General features: G+C 40.9%; 1 protein-coding gene across 1 annotated transcript in view; it reads right to left on the bottom strand.

Annotated features, from left to right (window-relative positions):
* Positions 1 to 22695, bottom strand: part of MROH2B (maestro heat like repeat family member 2B) — a 62498-nt gene that overhangs the window by 26412 nt on the left and 13391 nt on the right. Inside the window, exons 6-21 of the mRNA XM_066360126.1 lie at positions 20392 to 20546; positions 17143 to 17283; positions 16701 to 16793; positions 16541 to 16610; positions 14556 to 14669; positions 13586 to 13659; positions 11883 to 12005; positions 11033 to 11146; positions 10039 to 10195; positions 9856 to 9896; positions 8780 to 8921; positions 8173 to 8216; positions 5960 to 6067; positions 5160 to 5276; positions 2599 to 2706; positions 1949 to 2101 (exon numbers count right to left, since the gene is read on the bottom strand). Coding sequence (XP_066216223.1) covers positions 1949 to 2101; positions 2599 to 2706; positions 5160 to 5276; positions 5960 to 6067; positions 8173 to 8216; positions 8780 to 8921; positions 9856 to 9896; positions 10039 to 10195; positions 11033 to 11146; positions 11883 to 12005; positions 13586 to 13659; positions 14556 to 14669; positions 16541 to 16610; positions 16701 to 16793; positions 17143 to 17283; positions 20392 to 20546 — 1754 coding nt within the window. The remainder of the gene's footprint in view (positions 1 to 1948; positions 2102 to 2598; positions 2707 to 5159; positions 5277 to 5959; positions 6068 to 8172; positions 8217 to 8779; positions 8922 to 9855; positions 9897 to 10038; positions 10196 to 11032; positions 11147 to 11882; positions 12006 to 13585; positions 13660 to 14555; positions 14670 to 16540; positions 16611 to 16700; positions 16794 to 17142; positions 17284 to 20391; positions 20547 to 22695) is intronic.

Here is a 22695-nt window from a genome sequence, read left to right as displayed (position 1 = left end):
TGTCCATTCAGATTTCAGATAACCCTCCTTTGTCAATATTTCATAATATTTTATAACTTTCACAATTGACTTTTGGAGTTTTTAAAGGAAAAAAGGCCACAATTTTTATAGTATATATATTCAACTATTAAAAAATTTTTAAAAAATAGATTCTTTTTTTTTCTAATGTATCATTGATGGATTTTTTTGAATGTTGTGCCTCTCAACCCATGTGCCATCATCCCTGTGGCTTCTCCTATACTACTCGGTGCCTATGTTGTGTTATAGTAAAATTGATTGTACCTTGAAAGTATACAGTTATCTTTATCTAAAACATCTTTATCTCCTTTTTTCTTTTATTTTTATTATTTCTCTCAATGATGAGCTGAAAATATATTTTTTGTTATGTTTTCTGTCTCATCATTGTGTATTAAATTTTGGGTACGTTAGAATCATCCTTTGAGGAGCATATGTAAAATACAGATTCGGTGATCCATCCCTGAGGACTGTGATTCACCAGGGACCTCTATTTATAACAGCTCCAGGAAATAACTCTCATGCAGCTGAGGTGTGAGACGCAGTGCCCTGTTCCCTCTACTGGCATAGGCTTATATCTGTATATCATGAGCTCCCTGTGGTTCCATTCTTACCACATACACACATAAATAAGTGTGAAGAGCACAGATGTATCAGCAGGTGTTTTGTGGAGGGCACAGAAGAGGAGATAAAGGAGCATAAGGTACAATCCTTAACATCAAGATGTCAACAATCTAATGGGAGGAGCAGATGTGCCCATAATCAATTAGTTCCCTAAACCTGGCTGTGGATAAGAATCATCTGTAAACCTTTGAAAAATACAGAGGTCAGATTCCACCCCACTGACTGAATTGCCTTCTCTGGAAAATGGCTCTGGGGAGCAGTTTTAAACTTGATCGCTAGGTGAGTCTTAGTTGGTGAACTTGGCAGTAGTCAGCAAAATGGCTGAGCAGACAATATGTGTAAAGCACTTTATTAAAGATATAAAAAGTGCCATGGGGGCAGAAATGATTGGATGAATCCTAATTGAATTTTGTGGCTCTTAGAACATTCTTTTTTTATTTTTATTTATTCATTTTAGAGAAGAGGGGGGGGAGATAGATAGATAGAGAGAGAGAGAGAGAGAAGGGGGGAGGAGCAGGAAGCATCAACTCCCATATGTGCCTTGACTGGGCAAGCCCAGGGTTTTGAACTGGCGACCTCAGTGTTCCAAGGTCGATGCTTTATCCACTGCACCACCACAGGTCAGGCCTAGTTAGAACATTCTTGACATGTTTGTGGAGTGTCAAGGACAGCCAGGGGGTTGGGATGAATGTAGAGGGGACGACAGTACAATGTGAAGTGGATTGGGTAGATGGGTGAAAGACACTTTATTCACTTAAAAGTACATATATGGCAACACGGGGAGATGCATTCAGGGGGACACTAGAATCTTTGCAAACACAATAAATTAAAATCAATAAAAAAGAAAAAGTACATATATGGCATTTATTTGTGAAGTACTGGTTTATATTTATAAGTAAATATTTATAAATTTATGAATTTATTTATAAATAAATATTGCCATATAAAAGTTGAAACAACTCCCATTAGTAACAGGGTAGAGGCTCTTCGAAGCCCCGAATAAACCAGCTGCCCTGAAGTAGAATGGGAGTAGTTGTTTGAAGTTCAAAAGTGGGAGAGACCACTATGGGTACAATTGTGGGCAGGCATCACGGGGGTGGTAGGACAGAAATGTCCCAAGACCTTAGGAAAGAAGCAAATGACCTGACCCTGTTTCATCATAAACTCTTCTGTTCCCACATGTTCTCATCTCCCAAACATACTCGATCCTATCTTGCCCTTGGCTTCCCCAGCCCCGGGGACTGAGCCCTCCACGGGTTGGGAACCGCCGCCTGCACATTGAGGTGAGGCGGCCTGTTAGGGCTGTTACCTGCGAGCACTGGCCATACAGAAACAGGACTTGGGGGACGATGTCTTGATCAAGCCTGGCGAGGAGCTGGCCCCGGGGCGCGTGGAGCGCCACAGCTCCGTAGGTCACCATGACGTCGGTCTTGCTCAGGCTCTTCTTCCCACTGAAGAGACCCTACAGACGAGGCAAGACATGAAGAATGGGACAGAAGGAGTTTCTTTTTCTCTGTGTCTTTCCCTAATCCTATGAGGAAATGAGACTGGGGTGATTAAAATTTGTCTAAAACAGAGACTCTCGTTTGTCCAAATTTAAACACCCCGGAGTGTGTTGTGGACACAGCAGGCTTGAATAGGGGCACCTGCGAGAAGGCTTGTGCTCATTTTTGCTTATTAAGTTTGTCGCTTTCGGGGGAAGTGGGACGTACGCAGTGGAAACTGTTCATGAGGCTAGAGCAGCTGGAGGGGACAAACCTAGGCACACACACAGCTCCTCAGGACCTCCAGGCCAGCATCAGTGACAGAAAATGGTTGGTATCTAGCTGGTCATTCTACAGGCCTGGGCTCCCGCCCAGGTTCTGACCTGGAATAAATACCTGGGGACAGGAGTATGTATATATGACTGAAAGCTTTGAAGAGGAGTGAGGCTTTATGTTTGTTTGTTTGTTTTTTTACCTTACATCGATTCATGAAACGCTTTTCCCAATCCTGGAATGTCTTAAGAGCTTTTAAAACAGTATCTAGGTGGCTTTCAGCACAGTATCCTAAAATAGATGTTATTCCCTAAAATCAGAAAAGATAGGTGATTTTGACTTTATCTGTTCATTTATTCAGCAAACACTTACTGAGCAACTACTGTTTCAGGCACTTTTCTAGGTGCTGGGGATGTAGACGTAAAAAGATGCCCACACAATTCCTCATCCCTGTGGAGTGTACAACCAAGGGAAGTGGCAGGGAAGTGACGTTAAACCAACACAAATTCAGTAAATGTAAATACATAGTATTTTGATAGCGATAATTGCTATAGAGAAAAGAGAAATAGATAAAAAGGCACAGTTGCTGCAGGTTGGGGGGAGTTTGCAATTTAAAGAAGGTGGCCAGAGAAAGCCTCACAAACAGGGTGACATGAAGCAGAACCCCAAAATAAGTGAGGAAGCGAGTCATTGGACCATCTGGGAAGGAGAGTTCCAAATAGAGAAAAAGTAAGTGCAAAGGCCCTGAGGTGGGTTGAGTGAATTATCAAGGAGGAGAGCCATGCAAGAGGAGGTCAAAGAGGAGGTAGAGGTTGGTTTAAGTAGAACCTTCTGAGATGTACTCAGTTTTGGATTTTTAGTCTTAGATTGGCAGGGTTTTTTGAGCTTGAGTTGACTGACAGTTTAAAAGGATTACTCTGTTGCTGAAGCTTTATCTTAAATGGTTAAGTTTTTGAAAGCTGGTAGCTCCTGTTTTACCCTCTAAGATTATGTTCCCTCTTACCCATCTTCCACCCTGTCCACCTCTCTTGTCCCAGGCTGGTTTCACAATGGTACCTTCCTGATGATTTGTTCATGAATCCTGTTATATTTTATTTGGTTACATATCTCTGCTAGAGAACCCAGGGGTTAGAACAGTGTTACCAGGGTCTGAACCAGCGCTGTACTTAGTCCTGAGGTACCAGGCAACACACCTTCCATCACCAGAAAATACTTAGAAAAATTACTCAAATGCTCATAGCTTGACATTGCCGTGTTCCTTGGTTGAGGCCTCAGACAGACTCCTCTCTGTGTCTTTATCCCTCTTTGTGTTCTCGTCCCATCATGCTCTGCGTTTCTCCTCTCCCCACTCATCCTCCAAACTTCCCGTGTCCTCCCACAACTTTTCTACATGCCATCATCCTTTTATCATTTAAGTCTGGCAATACCAAGCTCTGGAAAAATCTGACTCTCCAACTATGCCAACACCTGGTCTTCTGGATGCTACTGAAAAAAGGGTGACCCCACAGAGACCATCAGCAGCAGTAGAGGATGAGGGCCCAACTGGGCCCTCCAATCTGCACAAATGCCCGACTGTCTTCCGGTGATCCATGTCTCTCTCCAGTCCTCTTAGTAACAATGCGCAGCCTCTAATCTCTTCCGCTGACACTGCTCCATGAATAGAGGTTCCAGAAGTGTTCTATTTTCACTTACTTTACTTTGGGTGAACCTCAGGAGTAGAGATAGTATATGGAAGCCAAGATTTGAATCCATCTAGCCTGATCCCAAAATCTGAGCTCTGGCATTATGTGAGTGAGAGTGACACCTAAGAGATGAAAAGTCAACAGGCTCACAGATTTCAGAAAGTTAAGTGTTAACACCATACCCATTCAGAGATCACTTACTAAGCAATTCAAGTGTGCGGGACACTCTCAGTGACTTAAGTGAAGTAAGAAAGGAATTCGAGGAGCTCAAATGGATGTCACAAAATTTGTCTTTGGAAGTTTGTAAAATCTTTAGACTTCAAATGAGAGCCTTAGTGTGTATGCTTGTATCTAAAACATGTTTATTTTATTTCCCAGCTACCACAGAAGAACTAAAAAGGCAACCAGGGTAGGGAAAATGGTGTTAGAAACAATACCAAGAGCAGTAACAGATAACTGAATGTCTGACAAGGACAAAAGAAATAATAGCAATAAAAAATTTTAAAAAAGTAGTTTCAAAAGTTTAGTAAGTCTAATGGTCTCTGCACATTTAATAGCAGAGAACCCCCCCCCCCCTAAAATCCTTGGAATTTCTGAGGAGAGTCTATAACACAACCCAGTAATTATTCTGTAAGTCTCATAGGTGGTCCTTTCCTTCCTCCACATTCTCCCGTGCTATCCAGCCCGGGCTAGGGCAGGGAATAGCAGAAGCTCTCCAGGTGTACGTACATTCTATCCAGCTTGAAGATCATCGGTATATAAAGTTACTTTCAGCTTATAAACTCAATGACTTTGATGTTTGTGATCAGCCTCGTTATAAAGCCAATGTCAAAATATATTGAAGATAGTCTTGTTAAGTAAGGACAATTAAGATTCATCCCTTGATATTTTCACAAATCTGGTTAAATAATGAAGCACTGATATTTAAACAGGGATGTGTCACTTTTCTGGAAAATTCTGTTTGGCTATTCTGAGTATATTCATGGGTGATTCTGGATACGTAAGACATTATCATAAGACTGTCAAAGATTTTCTGGATGGAATTAATTATCATTGTCATAAGAAGAGATGGAGAGATCACCTGTCGTTGGTTCCCGAGTTGGCTGGGAGCGATCAGAAATTCCTCAATCTGTGAGCTTACAAAGTTTGTGTCTTGGCAGGACGCTAAGGTGGTTCCCAAGGCTTTCCAAAGGAATTTCTGGGAAACAAAGGACAAGCAACAGAACATTAAAGGTTAGAAAGCAAGACTCAGAGGACTTTATGTACTTTATCTCATTGAAGCCTCTTAACACCACAGTCCTCAAAGTTGGGTATAATCTCTGCTTCATTGGTGAGTGCACTGAGGCTCCAAAGAGGTTAAGTAATTTACCTAAAACTACGTAAGTAGTAAGTAGCAGAAAGTGGATTCAAACCCCACGTGGAATGGATGGCTGCAGTGAGGAGGGTTAGGCAGAGCCAGCCGGGGACAGAGGGGAGAAAGATCCAGCCTTTGAGTATCCTTTCAGCTCTACGTTTTTGTTAAACTGTGGTAGGTGTTTTTCGGTAGGTGGCCTCACACAGCTGGCCCAGTGACATGGGCTGTGTGCCAAGTACTGTGTGGGGCTGCTATCTGCTGCCCAGTTCTCACCCTTCTTCCTTCTCCAGAACAGACCCCTAGCTTTCAGTTAGCCCTGTATCTATCTATCTTGCAGACATGGTACTTCGTTTTCCTCCCAGAAGGCTGTGGCCCTCAGGGTAACTTTTGGCCAGGCATGAGCTGAAGACAAGATAGCATTTTCCTAGCAATTCCTCCCTCTTTTTCACTGCAGTGGAGACCAGTGAGACCTGAGCAGACATTTTACATCACGAGGTAGAGCTGAGGCCCCTTAGCTTTACACCAACCTTCTCAATGGAGGGGTTGTTGTAACTGCGCATTTGCTGGTTGAAATCCCGACTCAGTTGAATGGTCCAGGCATCATTGTTGATTGTCCATAAAGATTCTTTGAGCAACTGTGGTAGAAGGTGGAAGTCAGACATAACGTGCATGTTAGTGGGCTTTCCTGGTACTTTTCTGTTACTTTATTTTTCAAAAGTATAAATATATATTAAATGGGATGACTCAGTTTCCCATTAAAAAAAGAAAAATGAAAAACAAAAAACAAACTACTAGTTACTTTGGAACTTTTCATCTTAGTTTATTTTAAAAGCCATATTCTGTTATGCTTCTAATTCCCATAAGAATAAGTTACACAGAATGTGGAAGTCACTCTAGGTAAGTGCTTTTTTTTTTAACTTCTTAAATAAAAATTGCTTAAAGATTTAAAAGAAAGTAACCTATCTTGATACTGAAATAGAAGTTACTGGTTTTCAAGTGGTGAATAGATCTGGACAAACTCCATCTGTCAATTCTAGTTTTCATTATTATATACTAAAAGAAAAGGGACATTTCTGGAATAAAGAAATAAATGTATTAAAGAACCAATTAGATACACAGGTACTTTGGACTAACTTGAACTCTAGTAACTATTGTTAGTGTTGTCACCAACTGTTCTGAGCCAAGGCTACAGGCAGTCATCTGAACTCATGTCCTTCATGAACAATATATCAAAAGGCGTTTTTGTCTTTTTGGAGGACAAAATCCATTGCAGTCTCTAAAATCTATTATTTCTTCCATGTTTTTTTCTACTTAATGCCTAGAAAAGAACACTTAATATGAAAGCCAATGAAAAAAATCTGCACGCATTTTCTTTATAGGGACTCATGCAGGGAGCGCGTTCTTTGATGAGAAAGAATTAAACAGCATTGGAAGTTTCAGGGAAGGAGGCACATGCCAACAGCTGCAGAGAAGGCTAAGAGACCCTCAAGAGTGGAAGGGGGACAAAACTGTTCTCAAGGCTTTGTTTTTTAGAGAAAGAACCTTCCTTTCCAGTAAGAACAGTTGATGGGTGCAGGGCAGATAAAAGAAACACGAACAAGGAGAAGAGGTGAGTCCTAGAATTAAGGACAGGAGAGTAGACAGTGGCTCTCACATTTCTTACTGGGTAAGAATCCCTGTGGGAGTTTATACAGCATGTTTATTCTCACGTAGCTCCCCCAGAGTTTCTGATTCTACGAGAGGGGGCGATGGGAGGTGGGGGGTGCTCTGGAGAGGTCACTGAAAACTGACGTTTTAAAAGAAGCCATGTGTCGGTGACAAAACAGTCACAGAGATGTAAAGACCAGCATAAGGAATATAGTAAAAAATTCTGTAATAACTATATTTGGTGCCAGGCAGCTCCTGGAAATATCAAGGGAATACTGTGTAAAGTATATGATTGTCTAACCACTAAGCTGTACACCTAAAATCAATGCAAAAATAATATATTAAAAGTAAACTGTAATTGAAAAAAAGTTCCAAAAAAAAAATAAAGAAAGAAAGTCATATGTAATGCCTGCATGGGTGGTTTATGAACAGAAATCCTGCTAGAGTAAAGGCTCCCTGCTCACGGGCTCCTTGACCTCCTGTGGGCTCCTGAATCAAAATCCTTCCTGTGCGTCCAGTGTATGACTCTTGCCTGCAATTTGCCATTTGGGGCATTCATCATCCTTTGAGGCACTATTTAGTTGCAAAAATCTAAAAAGTTCTGTGTGAGAAAAGGAAGATTCTTTTCTGCAACCGGGGTACAATGTGGCCCTTTGGCTTTTAGAAATGAGGAAAAAGACAATGAGAAGCAGATAGAGGAGGAAAGTTGTATTCAGAAGTATAGAAGTGAAAATGGTGTTAGCCTGTGTTTCTTTAATGAATAGTAAAAGAATGCAATTGCAAGGAGAGAAAAATATCTCTGAAAATGGGAGAAGATTTAAGAAAAACATAGAAAAAAATATTCGCAAATGAAATACTCAAAGCTATCTGAACTCCTAATCAAATTGGAGACTGGAGACTGTTGCTCAAGGTATGGTGACTTAAAGAGCATAATTCTTACATGATGACTTCTAACATTCTGGTCCTTTTCCTAAGTAAAGGAAATGCTGATTACTGCCCTTTGGAGTGCAGTTCTTTCTGGTTAAGGTGGGTAACTGTAGCTGATTACATATATCACTGCGTTATCAACGGTTAATTTAGGTGCTACCCTTACCTGGAGCAGCATGGTTTCCCACAGCACAAGACTCATGTTCTTTCCTAGAAAAAGAAATTCACGCAATAACTGCTTCCAAAATCAAGGCTCAATAGCTCCTTTGCAAAATCCCCAGAGGATGCTGGAGTTGCATTTCAAGCTTTGTTTTTATACAGGATGGTTGTTTCAGATGAAATTTACCATGTTGCCAAATATTATTTGTTGTCAGATGGGCAGAGGGTCTTCAATCCATGAAAAACTCTAGGCTCTTTGCTAATCTCAACAGGAACTACCGAAATGACCATATTTTAACATTCTAACATGGATGAGTAATAACATTTTAGGACAATACCAAAATAGCGTTTCTCTAAGCACAAGAAAAAGGCCAGCACAAAAGTAAAAGTTCCTGCTGAGGACGTTGCCCACCAGGTCTTCTTGTAGTACAAGTGTTTTGTAGAGAAACAGAACTTGAGCAAGCAAGGAAAAAATATAGCTGTCTATTTTGTATGTCAAGTGCATTGTTTTTATTGCCTAGAATGAACCAATGGCTTTAGACAGAGGAGTGGTGCCTCCTTTTTCTGTGTTTTTGTCTTTTTTGGATAAAAGACCTGATCCCATTCCCTTGTACCTTCCAGAGGATGCAGGAGTTCAGGTAAGCGTGTTTTCCATAGCTTTACCAATTTGGGGTGAATCAGCTCAGGCAGTATCTTCAAAAGTCCTATTGCACCAGCCCCACATAATTTCCCTGAACTGGCAAGCATAGATATTACCTGAAGGACAGAAGAGCAAATGCTGGTTAGCCTGGGGGTATTTATTTATTTTATTTTATTTATTATTATTATTATTTTTTTTTCTGAAGTTGGAAACGGGGAGGCAGTCAGACAGACTCCCGCATGCACCCGACCGGGATCCACCCGGCACGTCCACCAGGGGGCGATGCTTTGCCCATCCAGGGCGTTGCTCTGTTGCAACCAGAGCCATTCTAGTGCCTGAGGCAGAGGCCACAGAGCCATCCTCAGCGCCCAGGCCAACTTTGCTCCAATGGAGCCCTGGCTGCGGGAGGGGAAGAGAGAGACAGAGAAGAAGGAGAGGGGGAGGGGTGGAGAAGCAGATGGGCACCTCTCCTGTGTGCCCTGGCCAGGAATCGAACCTGGGACTCCTGCACGCCAGGCTGACGCTCTACCACTGAGCCAACTGGCCAGGGCCAGCCTGGGGGTATTTAAAAGGCCACCTACCTTTTCCTTTTTACTATTGTCCTGGATTCCCTTGAATCCTACATTAGCTAATCTTTCATAAACCTCCACAGTCTATTCTCACTTATTCAAGAGCAGAAATAAACAAAAGATACCAACACTTAAATAAGGGCATGTGGAAATAGTGCCTGAGTAAATAACACATGGGGGACAAAAAAGAGAATGCAGTCTTAAGCAATAGATGTGGAAGCTGTTTGAATGGTACTCGTGGTTCAAATTTAGCCTGTGCTTGTTTCAAAATCATCAAGTTTAACAAGCATTTCAGAGTGAGAGGATAATCTTGCCAATGATAAATTTTCACGAGTGTCATCAGTACAGCAAAACATTTATGATGCCTTTGGTGTTTCTTTTGGTTTGGAGCAGCTATGTAATTTTTATTAGCACTTATTTGGAACTGAGTTACCGCCATCGGCTTCCGTTTACCCCACTTGGCTTTTCGGAACTCACTCACCAGAAGTCTGGCCAGGAGCTGTTGTGGTGACGGAAGTTTCACTAGAAGAGAGAAAACAGCTTTCGTTATTGCTGTGGGGGCTGGAAAGTTTCCGATTGGGGTTGGGTATATGCTCAAAGCCCTGCAGCCTTTCTGTGAATGAGCCTCAGCTAAATGTTTTGCTTTGCTTCTCAGTGTACACACCAGCTCCCGTAGAGATGACCAGGGCTGTTGACTCCGAGGCATTGTTCTTCTTCCTCTCCTCCGCCATAATCAGAGTTCTGATGATGCTGAACAGATAGTCCAGGGTCCCTGTGTACTCTGCAGGGACCACAAACGTCAGGATTCTTGGCCACAGTACCTGCGGGAAACCCAGGCCAAGGCACAAGGGTTGCTTATTCTTTTCCGTTATTTCTCCTTGGTCTTTACTGTGTTTACCCCTCTGCATTAGAAACATTTTCCCCTTTCCCCACTTGTTATTATTTTGCGGTTCAGGCCAAAGCAAAATGAAATCATTAAACAAAACCTCTGCACAGCACGTCCACCTCCAGCTGTTGGCTGGAGTGAGTGTTGGCCGGTGTTTTTCTCTGGGGTTGCTGCTGGATTTTGGGGCAGGAGGGTGGATTCTTCATTGTGAGGAAGTATTCTAGGCACTGTAGGGAGTGCCCCCATCCAGACAGAGCCTCTGGTCCACTCATACTGGCCTTTGATTGTCTCCTGGCTGTGCTGGGTATTTCTGACCACTAAATCCTTTCTCTGGTTGTTCAGCTTAAGGAAAACAGAGCATAAGGCTCCTCTCCCTGCAGTCCAGATTATATTAAACTTCAAGGGAGGCCTGAGAACGTGTGCTTTTTACATCTCCCCAGACGGATGGGGAGGCTTAGCTTTCACTGCATTAGAATCACCATTCCCTACTTATCACACGTCTCGGTATGTTAGGGAAAGAAGAGAAATATTATTTTCAGGTACTTATAAACTATCATTTGCTATCCCGATGTGAGATTAATTAATTAATCAATCAATTCTAAACCTGTGTTTATGGAACTAGTGTATGCACCAAGTATCTCGCCCCCTTCCTGTAGTCAGAACATTGAAAAGTGAGGACCCATGGAGTACAAACTCGTGTCCTTGCTGCTGCATGGGCAGAGCTTTGGAAAGGTGATCTAGGTGACTGTAAGGGGTGACAAAGACCCCTTACCTCAGGCATCCCAATGACCAGTGGGTCCAGCATCTTTAAGATCAAAAGGCTTGTTTCTCGGACAGATTTCTCTCCCTTTTCATCCTCGTGGGAGTTGGGTTTTGATGGTTTCTCCTTTAGAAAACATGAAATGGGTGACATGTTAATAATCCCTCCTGTGGGTCTTCTCTGACTGGATGTGGGTGTGTTCTCAGACTCTGAGGTAGGTGGAGAATGCAGTCACTCAACTGAAGGGGCCATGGAGCCCGGCCATCTGCATCTCCAGCATTGACTCCTTGTTTTAAAATGCTTCTTGGAGGAATGGGTTAGCAAAAACACCCCTACTGAAGCAGAAAAGTGAAGATTGTGAGGCTCCTGGGACTGCAGATACTCCCTCCCTCTCTCAGGCCCTTGCCGTTTTTTTCAAAAAATGTCAAAGACAATGCTTCTAAGTGGAGAGGACTGTACTTCCAGTAGTGACAAGCTTGCTGAGGTCACTGAGATCCTACACACACGCTTCTCATGCCATTCCTCCAACAGAGGCTGAGCCGGTTGCTGTCTCTTCTTTCCTCATTTCCCCGGCCTCTCCCTCCTCCACTCCCGAGCCTCGGAGGCCAGCCTGCCTCCTCCTTAGGGAAAACTGTGGTTTAACTACCTTGTGTTTTGTATGAGTCAGAAGTGATACATGTGAAAGGAAACTGATAACATAGAGGCTGAAAAGGTTATCAATAGAAATGATGAGAATGAAATATAACTTCCAAATCAGTTATTGAGCAGAACCCCCCCCCCCCCACTTCTTTTAAAACCCAGTTGAGTCAACTGTGCTTGCTACATTACAGGCCAACACTCAGAAACTGCACCCTCTTCCTACCAGATTCTTGTTGGACATTGCAAACTGGGCGAAGATGTAATTGATCAGCGGCCATCCTTCCCGGGCTTCGATGTAGCATTTTTTACACATGGTTTGGATGAGGAGGAGGATGGAATTTCTCACCTAAAGTAAGAAAAACCCATTTGCAACATTTTACTATGTTGGGCAGAATGAAAATTTAACTTTTCCTATTCTTAAACCTTCATGGGTCATTTAGTGGGAATCTTTTTTTAAAAAGAGAATAAAATTGAATAATGTTACAATAGATGGAACAGGAAGTAATTTATAGGTTATGGTTAAAAGGCCAGCAAAAAGCTCTCCTTAACCAAAATCTTTCTCCTTAGATCTCAAGAAATATATTCTCCTATTACATATTGCACAATATTGGTAACTTTGGGCTACACTGCCTCACTTTTAAAATCCTCAGTGAAAGCTAGCACATTGAAGTAAAAGTCCACATCCCTTATCCACAAATTCAAAATTCAAACAACCCTAAAAACTGGGAGTTTTTAAAAATTTGATGCCAACTCATTAGTTGCAAATCCCCAACTGAACTGTGTTAAAGCTTTTTGTAGTCTTTATTTTATGGAGTGTGGACAGCCATACATTTCTTGTAGAAATATTAATGGTTCTGACTGTGAGCTATTGTCATGGTAATGTTTCTCTAAAATCTGAAAAATTATGAATTCTGAAATATATCTCACCCTAGGGATTGGAAGAAAGGATTATGAACTTGTGTTACAAGTTTTTAAAATTTTGGCTTCAATTAGTTTATCAGATTGCTTCCCTGGAGGATAGAAAGCTCAGATCTAATTCGTTAGTGAATGGGTCTTTTAATGGAGGGTGGGAAGAAAAGAATAATTTGGAACAGGGAGGCAGAGCTACATGGTGGCAATTATCAAAAAGGTCTCCCAGTAGTCTCCTTAAGTGAAGAAAAAAGAGGTACACCATCTCTCGGTTTCTGCCCGAGGAGCTGGCCTTTCTTAAAATTTCTGTGTTCTTTTATTCTATCTGAAAATCGTCTACTAATTCTTTAACTGGCTTGGCTAATTACTGGGTCAGATTTTTCCATATAATCTCTCCATTGTTATTTATTACATAACTTTTATTTTAAACACAATTACAGTCAATCAAAGCTTCTTAGGGGAATTTTTTCTTCTTCATGTTGACTTCTAGGTAGGGCTTTGATCCAAACAAATTATGGTTTTCACACAAAAAATACAATTGCTGAGTTTTAAAAATTTAGCATAAATTCTGTATCTTTCTTAACATGAAATATTTTAATTAAATAATCTGGAAATATTGAGCAATCTACTATGTGCAAGACTTGTCTAGGTGCCCTCTGCTTGGAAAATAGAACGTCTAGGCACAGAACAAGTTTCAGGGGTTATTTTTTTGGAGGAAGGTATATTATCTTTATAATTAACAACTTATTTTTAAATCCTCTATTTGAATAGAATGGCACAGTGGTTCTCTGAGAAAAAAGTATTTGTTTTGCTGAGAAGCTCTTGAACTGAATGTACTTTAGAACTGTTTCTGGATTTGGTTCATATTTTGGAGGAAAATGAAGTTCTTTGAAAAATAGAATTGATCAGAGTTCTGTATAAAGCAATCTCATAGCTGGACCCTTAAACCATCAACACTGTTCTGTTTACTCCTAAAACTACCACCAGCCAAACAAAAGTCCCCATTAATTCTCTTACTTTTACACTGAGGTCACTCATGACGACTTTGACTATTCTTTCGATTGAAGTGATGTGATCCCTTAAGTTGGGCTCTGAAAGGCAGAGGAGGGATTGACAGGCATGACACAGCAGGAGCACAGTATGTCCCGGGGTTGAGGAAAACGTGGTCGAGTTAAGGGGCACGACCGCAAAGACTCCCATCCTGAACATTTCGTGTCACTCACTTCCTTCCCACCCTCTTCTTCCCCAACCCTTTCAAGATGTCGATTGCTTCCTTCGCTCCTTATTCTATTTGGTTTTATCTTGTTTAAAATTAAGTTAGGGTCCAAAGTGAATTCAATACTTCACATTCATTGGATCAGCTTTAAATTTTGTGAAACCACTTCATATCTCTTCTTTGATTTTTCAATAAGTCCTAGTGCTAACTGAATTTTAAAAACTATTATGATATAGTACAAAAATAAATGATCATATTTTATTAATCCAAGATGTCATCAACTTTACGAGGCACCGTGATTTTACATTGCTTCAGAAAATAAAAACTGTAGCAGCTGATTATAATTTAAAATGCTGTCAATTGTAAGATATATTCCAATATCATGAAAATATGTGCTTCTTGGATTTAATGAAATATGACAGTTTATTCAATTCTACTTTTATCTAATGTACTAACCTCCAGAATATTGTGCACTCTTCTCACCCACCGCCTGTTTATTGGACACTTACCTGGCTAACTAGATCTTCTAAATTCTAAATTCAGTTTTCAAATATTCTACTGATTATTCTCAATTCAATGCATCCATAAATATGAAAAAAGAAGAGAGGTAACTGAAAATGCCTATTTAACATTAACAACCAAAAGACAGAGTCTCCCATGAACATGATGTTCCATGAACAATGCAAAGACAGAAGATAGGGTTAGCGCAGGCACAGGCTTTGGCTTACCCCGGTGTGGGATGAACTGTCTGGCTCCATCCCTGCTCCTTACCTTCAGCACTGATAGCCGATCTTAACAAAGTCAAGATTCCCCGTCGAATGACTTCATTATTACTTCTCATTTGTTCATCAAAAAATTCCATCAGGTGTGCAGGGTTGGAATGGGCTGCAGGGTTAAGAAACACTGGTGTCGTAAGAACTCATTTCACCCCCAATCAAAATTATTTGTGAATGGGAAGAGGGAAATTTTACAAGGATTGTCCTAGTGATTCTTAGGTTGGTAGTCAGATTTTATTATGTTCTTACTTCTTTGGTAATCATAGAATTAATTAGGCAGGTTGATGACTAAGAGAGCTTTCTTTAAGTAGGCCCACGTCTGTTCAGATCTGTGAATGTGACTTTATTTGGAAAGTGGGTTCTTGGCATGTTAAATCAAGTCAAGAATAACTGGCAGAGCCTGACCTGTGGTGGTGCAGTGGATAAAGCATCAACCTGGAATGCTGAGGTCACTGGTTCAAAACCTTGGGCTTGCCCGGTCAGGGCACAAATGAGAAGCAATTGTTGTACGACTAAAGTGAAGCAACTATGAGTTGATACTTCTCAATACACCCCCCCCCTAAAATCAATACATAAAATCTTTTAAATAAGAAGATGAATTGGCAGAAGTCAGTAGGGTGGCCCTAATTGAATATGGCTAATGCCTTTATAAGAAAAAGCCAGGAGGCAGGGACACACAAGAGCACCTTGTGAACGTGGAGGCAGAGTGGGAGTGAGGCTCACCAGCTGTGGAGATCAAGAGACACATAGGGAAGGGCAGGATGCAGCGGGAGCGAGGTCAGGGTGCAGCAGTTTGGGTTGGAAATCATTCGAGATAAAGTGAAACAGCTAATTTGGCTGGGGCATAGAACAAAGGGAAATATAGAAACAGAGGAATCAGGACAAAACTAGAACACAAGAAAAAGGCATGCAATGAAGTAGCAGAAATGGAATATTTTGGGAGGAATATTTTGGAGAGGCACAGGATTATACTGGTCTTTCATCCTCGGGGGCTATGTTGGAAGGAACACAGTTTTGAATCCTGACCCCAAGACCTTGGCACCTCCTCTGCCACCCCTGTTGGGCACTCTACCCAGGCTGTGGGTGAGACTGCAGAGCCAGAGTAGCAAGAACAGGGGGGAGTGGAGGAGGGAGACAGACGGGAGTAGATATTAAGAGATGAGCAGGGACAAAACAGCATGACTTTGGGTTTGATGATTTGAAATAATCCCAAATACCAGGAAAAACACATTTTCAATCCTTAAAGTTACCAACTCACCCTGGTTTGCCTGGAAATAAACCCATGTGTATATGGTCAATTAATTTCTGACAAAGGAGCCAAGACTATTCAGTGAGAAAGGACAGTCTCCAGTAAATGGTGCTGGGAAAACTGGACAGCCACGTGCAAAAAAAATAAAAATAAAAATCAGCTGAATCCCTACCATACACCATATACAAAAAATAAAAATAAAAATGGACTGAAGACTTGAATATAAGATCTGAAGCCACAGAACTAGAAGAAAACATTGTGAGCAAGCTCCTTGACATGGGTCTCGGCTATGAGTTCTTAGATTTGACACCAAAAGCAGAGGCAACAAAGGCAAAAAATAAACAAATGGGATTACATTACACTGGAAAGCTTCTGCTCAGCAAAGGAAACCATTGACACAAATGAAAAGGCAATGTATGGGGTAGGAAAAAATAATGGCCAATGATATGTCCAACAAGGGATCAATATCCAAAATATACCTGGCAATTTTCTGGTTTTAGAACTGAAAGCCTTATCTCCTGGGATGACTAGTCACCCTATATTTATATATTGTGCTCTTCTGAGGAACAGGTAAGATGGAGACAGGCACAGAATATTGTGAGTTGAAGAAACATTTCTTGTATGTATGTGTCAAAGTAACGTGACAGTTTGCACACCCTTCACCCTTGTCATCGTCATTTAAATCACCTTGTCACCTCTTTACTAAAATCCCTCTGGATGCTTGGTCCTACCTAGAATGAGGAAACAGCTGGAAGCTTCCATTTCATTTTCCTTTGCTGGCGGCTCTGGAACTCTGCACACCTGAGCGGGAGGGGAAAAGCAGGTGGCAGGTGTGAAAGTCAGCTAACTGGGGAAAAACCAACCAGCGACTGGACAGCGTGGGCTTCCTACCTGGTGGAGCAAGCTGAGGAAGACAGCCCTTCTCACGTCCCTAGGGAGGCCCACATCATAAAGGACAGCCGCAGTCAGGATGTGCTTCAGGCTCTAGAATCAAAGGTTAGTTGGAGGCAATCCCTGGATGTGGAAGGCAGAGATGTTTGTTTTGTGAGAACAAAACCGTTATCTTCCCAGAATCGCCAGTTTGTTCTAGTGAATCTGGCCCCTCTACCTGGTCCGCTGCTTCTGCAGCTTGAAAAAATAATTCATCATCCCTCCTGGCGTTTTCATCCTCCAGCTGTGCCAACCTCTTGCTACCTCGTACTTCCCAAGAGGGATTTAAGTCCAGCTGCCCAAGCAGGGCTTCAAGTCCCTTAGGCCCTCTTGAGACTTTGTGTGCCCCAGGATGGTGGCCAGTGGCCCCCCTGAATCAGTTCCTTTGGGGTGTGACTCTCACCTGAGTGACTTGGAAGTCAGTCTCTTTGTCTTTATACTGCTTCAGGAGCCAGGGCACCTGGCCCAGGGCGTAGTCACAGAGGTGCTCCTGATGGAGCAGCAGGCTCACAGTGGGGCCGAGGGCCTTCACGATGGACAAAGTCTACAGAGGCGGCAAAGCAAGGGTGCGTCTAGCTCTTCAATCTGCTTGTGTCCATGTCTCAGAATACCGGGAGGTTCAGATCCCTCCCCAGACTTCCCTCACCGCTTTCAACCGAGAAATATTTCAACAAAACGTTTGAAAACCTTTAGGTTAACATCATTGCACAAGGCAGGTATAGTTATATTTGTATTTCTACTTGTATCTACGTCTGTATCTAGACTGATTCTTATTTCAATATCTGCTCACTCTTATTTCCTTAACCTCTCTCTGTCACTTTCTTTCACTATATTAACAAATATAAAGTTTCCTTCATATTAAAAACCTTCTTTGATTCCATGTTACTTTGACCAACTGTCATCCTCACTCATTTCTGTTTCTGTTTTCTTACCCTCAGAGCAAAGCTTTCTGAAGAGGTGGTTTGCTGTTTCCTCTTCCCTACTCCAATTTACCCCTCAATCTACTATCACCTGTCTTCCATTGACATAAAAAATGAGCACATGTAAAATATAAATGTGATATTTAGATTATAAAAGTTTAGAAATTGCCTGGCTTCTGGTGGCACAGTGGATAAAGCGTTGACTTGGAATGCTGGGGTCGCTGGTTTGAAGTCCTGGGCTTGCTCGATCAAGGCCCTTACAACAAGCAATTAATGAACAACTAAAGGGAAGCAACTATGAGTTGATGTTTCTCGCTCTTCCCCACCTCCACTCCTCTCTCATCAATAAATAAAATCTTAAGAATAAGTGGAGAAATCCCCAAGGTTATGATGAGGAAAACATGGTACCTACAGTACTCATAGGTAATTACAGTTTGGTATATTTTTTACATGTTCTTTATTTGACTTTTAAAAAATGTTTTATTCTTTGGACTTAAATTTATAAAAATTGACATTGTTCTTTAATATATAGTTCTACATTCTGCTTTTTCTACCTAATATTATTTTATCAATTGTTTTCTATTAGCTAAATTTTGCTGTACAGAAAACCACTTCAACACTTAATGGCTAATAACAACCACCTTTCATTTCGATCAAGACTATGTTAGCTAAGTGGTTCTCCTAGCACATTTCTGTGAAATGAATATTTTTCAAGACTTTTCTTGTTTGAGCACTATGCCAATGGATTCTAGAGCTCTCTTTGCTTCTTGGAAATTCCCTTCTGAGTTTATAAGATCTCATTCCACTTGGTTTTACCCACGGCCTTAGGCAGCAGTCTCACTTCTCTATCGCGAGTTCTTTCTTTGCTTTCCCTTAAACAGGGACCCTCAACACCCCAAACTCTATCTTTAGTACTTTTACATTCTACATACTCTTTTTAACATTTTTATCTTTTGATGACAGTTTGAATTCAACACTACTTGGTATCATTTGCAGGTGTACAGTGCAGTGGAGAGACATTTATTATAGGCTACAAAATGTTCCCTTTGATAATTCAGTACATAGTCTTCCTGAACAAGTCTATCCACAGCTGATTACTCAGCTGTCACTTATAGAAAGCAAATATCCAAATCTGCATAACCAGTTTCTGCTTTTCTTCTTAACACCAATCCTAAATATCCCCAAACCTATTAATACGTCCACTTGGATGTCCCATAGATGTTCAAGTCAAAATGTCTAAAATCAAACCCACTGTTCTTATTGCTCCAAATGTGTTTTTCTCATCTTGATGAATGGCCCCAAGATCATTCAAGTTGGAAATTTAAGAATCCTCGCAGATGCCTCCCTTCCCCTCATTGTAAATACCTAATTGATACCGAGTCCTGCCAAACCTATTTTGCAGCATGTGACTCCTTCGATCTGGACTACTGATAGCACATTAACTGACCCTCACAGCATTGACAACCTGGAATGTTTCTATAGCCCCCGAGGATAGTCCTGTCTCACTCCACCCCTACTCCCTATCTACATTGACCTTGATATTACAATGACTTTTCTGGCACTCAAATCCTTGTTTAAAATCCTTTAAAAGTGTCTCATTTCTTAAAAAAAAAAAAAAAAAGTCCGAGTTCCTGAGTAGTATTCAAGGTTCTTCCTTACGTGACTAAGACCTTTCTGGTTTTGTTTCTTTCTGCTTCTATATCCCTTGTCCCTTTTGCCTTCTCCCACCAGGTTCAAGCGTGTGTGGAACCCAACTCTGACCCATGCTTCAGAAGGTTTCCCTGCCTCTTTAGGGAATGCACCTTCCCTGGAGTAAATGGCTTCAGGGTTATAGGTTCAGTTCCAATGTCACAGCCTTTCCAGTGCTTCCCTCTGTGCTCCCTGAGTACTGTATATATGCCCTCCCCCGCCCCCATCACCTGCCTGACTCTTCCTGTGGGAAGTGAGGAAAGTAGTTATCAAATCTGTATTGAATTTTGTTTTTTCAGGTGTCTTGTAAAAAAAAAACTTCCATGGGATTTTTTAAATTCAACATTTACTAATGATTTAACAAACCCAGCATGTTAGCAAAATAAATGCCTTATTAGCTTAAAGTATAGAAAAAAAACTGAACTAGAGAAGGTAGCTAAATGTTAAATGTTTTATAATATAGCAGTAGAAGATTAAATAGGATATAATTTAGCCAACTTTAAAAAACGATAGCAATTAAGTGAGATAAAGATGGGATTATATATATATGCACTTTGTGATATATTCTCTGTAAAGAATTATAATATTTTGAAGCAGCCTAGCAAATTCTTTAGATGTCATTTTATTTCACTGTGATATCCACACACACAGGAAATTTCTGGGGACTGTCATTTTTCCTAACCAGTGACTCAGCCCAAATATGAATTCTGATATATGACATGAAATAGCTGGCATGCTAGAGGCTTTTTGCATTTTATCTTGCTTATTGTTCTCTCCACACCTGGAATGTCAGTGCCATGGGGGTGGGGCTCCTGGTCTGATTCATCTCTGCTGTACCCTGTCTGATGTGTCACGTGGACCCACTAAGTAATAATTGAAAGAATGGATAAATATTGATTTGAGATAATAAAAACAAAAGGTTTGATAAACCTGATAAAATACAACCCATAGTTTTAGAAAACAACTGAGATTAATGAGCAAGTGTAAAGAAAGAGGAAGTTCGACAAAGCACCAAAGGAGAGCTAGTCGGAGGCCCCACTCACTAGCATGGCTGAGGCCGTGGGGGCCCACTTCTCCATTATATACCGGAACAGCATGAAGACCTTGTCAGATAGCCGGTTGGCATCCAGTCTGGGGTACGGGAAATCTTTCCAGTGGTTGACATACTTGTAAATGGCCTTGCTGAACTTCTCAAGGGCTGCGTTTTAAAAACAACCAAGACTGAGAAAAATATAAAGATTGGAAGGACCATAAAATAATTTGACAAAAGAGTACTGATAATTAGCAAATGTAGTGTTAATAGTTTCTGTAAATTCTTATGACTACACCAAATAAACACATGCAAAGTGTTCAGCTATAATAGTGGAATATAAATTAAAACTAAAACGAGACCCTATTATACTATCCAGCACGGCTAAAATCTAAGACGATATCCAGTGTTGGCAAGTCTAAGGTGCTGGTGGAATTTTCACACACTGCTGGTGGGAGTATGAATTGATACAAATACTTGGGAAAGCCATTTGACACTATCTACTGAAGTTGAATGTGTGATCTCTGTGATCCAGAAATTACACTCCTAGGTGTGTGTGTGTGTATATATATATATATAATCATTAGATATGTATTCATATAGGCATTAGAACCTTGTACAAGAATATTCATATTAAGTTTTTTTTAATAGCCTCAAACAGAAAAACTGTCCAAATACCTGTCACCTGAGAGAATGGAAAACTAAACTTTGGTGTAGACAGGTACTAATAGATAAAAGTGAAAGGAGACTACGGTTCCACAAAGCAGCATGTATGAATCTCACAAATAGGCGAGAAGAATCCATGGTGTTAGAAGTCCAGATTGTGAGAGGATAGAGAGGGTGGTGATTGGAAGAAAAGATGAAGAGGACTCCTAGGGTGTTAGTCAAGTCCCTTCTTGACCTGAGTGATGGTCAAATGGATACGTTCACTTTGTTATGGCTCATCAACCTGGACACTTTTGATTTGTATGTCTTCTTGTGTGTCTCTTTTACTTTAATAAAATTTGAAAAGACTTTGGGACTACACAAAATACCATTTGGGCCACTAACCCGTATTTATTTGCATCAAATGCATTAAATAATATTATCTTTTCCTTCAGCCCTCCTCCTCCCCTTTTCACAGATGATACATAAAATTCATTGTTTCCTCTCTCAAGGATATTTCCTATGCAAAGAAAACTCTAGAAAAGATGTTAAGTGTCTTAGCTTTAAAGCTGGCCATTTATTGCTCATTCACATTCCCTACAAACTCTTTCTGATAACCTCCTGCTACACTTTATCATAATTGTTTGTGCGCGCACGTGTGTGTGTGTGTTTCTCTGTGTGTATCGCAAAGGCCTATAAGTATAGCGAGAGAAGGCATGATGTTTTGTTTGCTGATGGTATTTGAAACAACAGATACAGGGTCTGCTTATTTGCTGATTGAACAGTTAGGTAGATGAGTGGGTGGATGGCTGTGGAATTTTATACCTTTTCTTTAGTGGCAATCAGACAGAAGTTGCTTTAGGACCAAAGGACACTAGATAACTTTATGACACAAAGACAGAAGATTCCCTTATTCATTGTCATTAGGATTTCTGATTTTAGAGTGTTTTCTTTTTCTCTCTTAGTTGCTAATTTTGCAAGTAGAAATGCTATCAGAGGTGCCAAAGTTTATTTTCAGAACACAAGGTCAGCTATCACAGTAAATAGAGATAGCAAAAAGTATTGAAAAGTGGGCTGATCTAGTCTAGTTGCTCCAGTCCTTGAGTCAGGCTATTATAGCTCAGATCTTGGCTCTTCTGTGTTCTCAGGCGAGCTGTTTACCATTTCTAAGCCTTAATTTTCTTATCTCCAAAATGCAAAAAAATGTTATCTACCTAATGGGATTACTGTGAGGGTTAAATAAAATACCCAAAGCAGCATCCAGGTTCATTGTTAATTCTTAGTACAGCATATATCAGATGGAAATAGTACCTTCACTGAGGACAGAACAAGAGAAAAAGGGCAAAATAGAATAGAAAAGCCTTGGCTTATAGGTAAAGAAGACACTTTTGACAGCATGGGCTTTCAAATAATACAGAATAATAACAGTGGGGGTGCTAAGGGGGGAAAGGGATCTTAGCACTCACTTCATTCATGTTTTCGGAGGTTTAACTGAGCTTGATTTAAGGGTGGAGACACCTCATGGCTCAGGGCAGAACAGGGACAAACGTCTAGGTCTCCAGACTCATGCAGGAAGCTCTCACTGTGCTTGTATATCAGCTTGAAAGTGGAGGGGTTTTAGGACTGTAATTGTTTACCTATTTTCCTTTATTTTATGATTGCTTGTATTTGA

Source organism: Saccopteryx leptura, chromosome 1 (assembly GCF_036850995.1).
Source record: "Saccopteryx leptura isolate mSacLep1 chromosome 1, mSacLep1_pri_phased_curated, whole genome shotgun sequence".
Lineage (NCBI taxonomy): Eukaryota > Metazoa > Chordata > Mammalia > Chiroptera > Emballonuridae > Saccopteryx > Saccopteryx leptura.
Note: the sequence above shows the minus strand (reverse complement) of the source record. Positions and strands in the feature narration are given on the sequence as shown.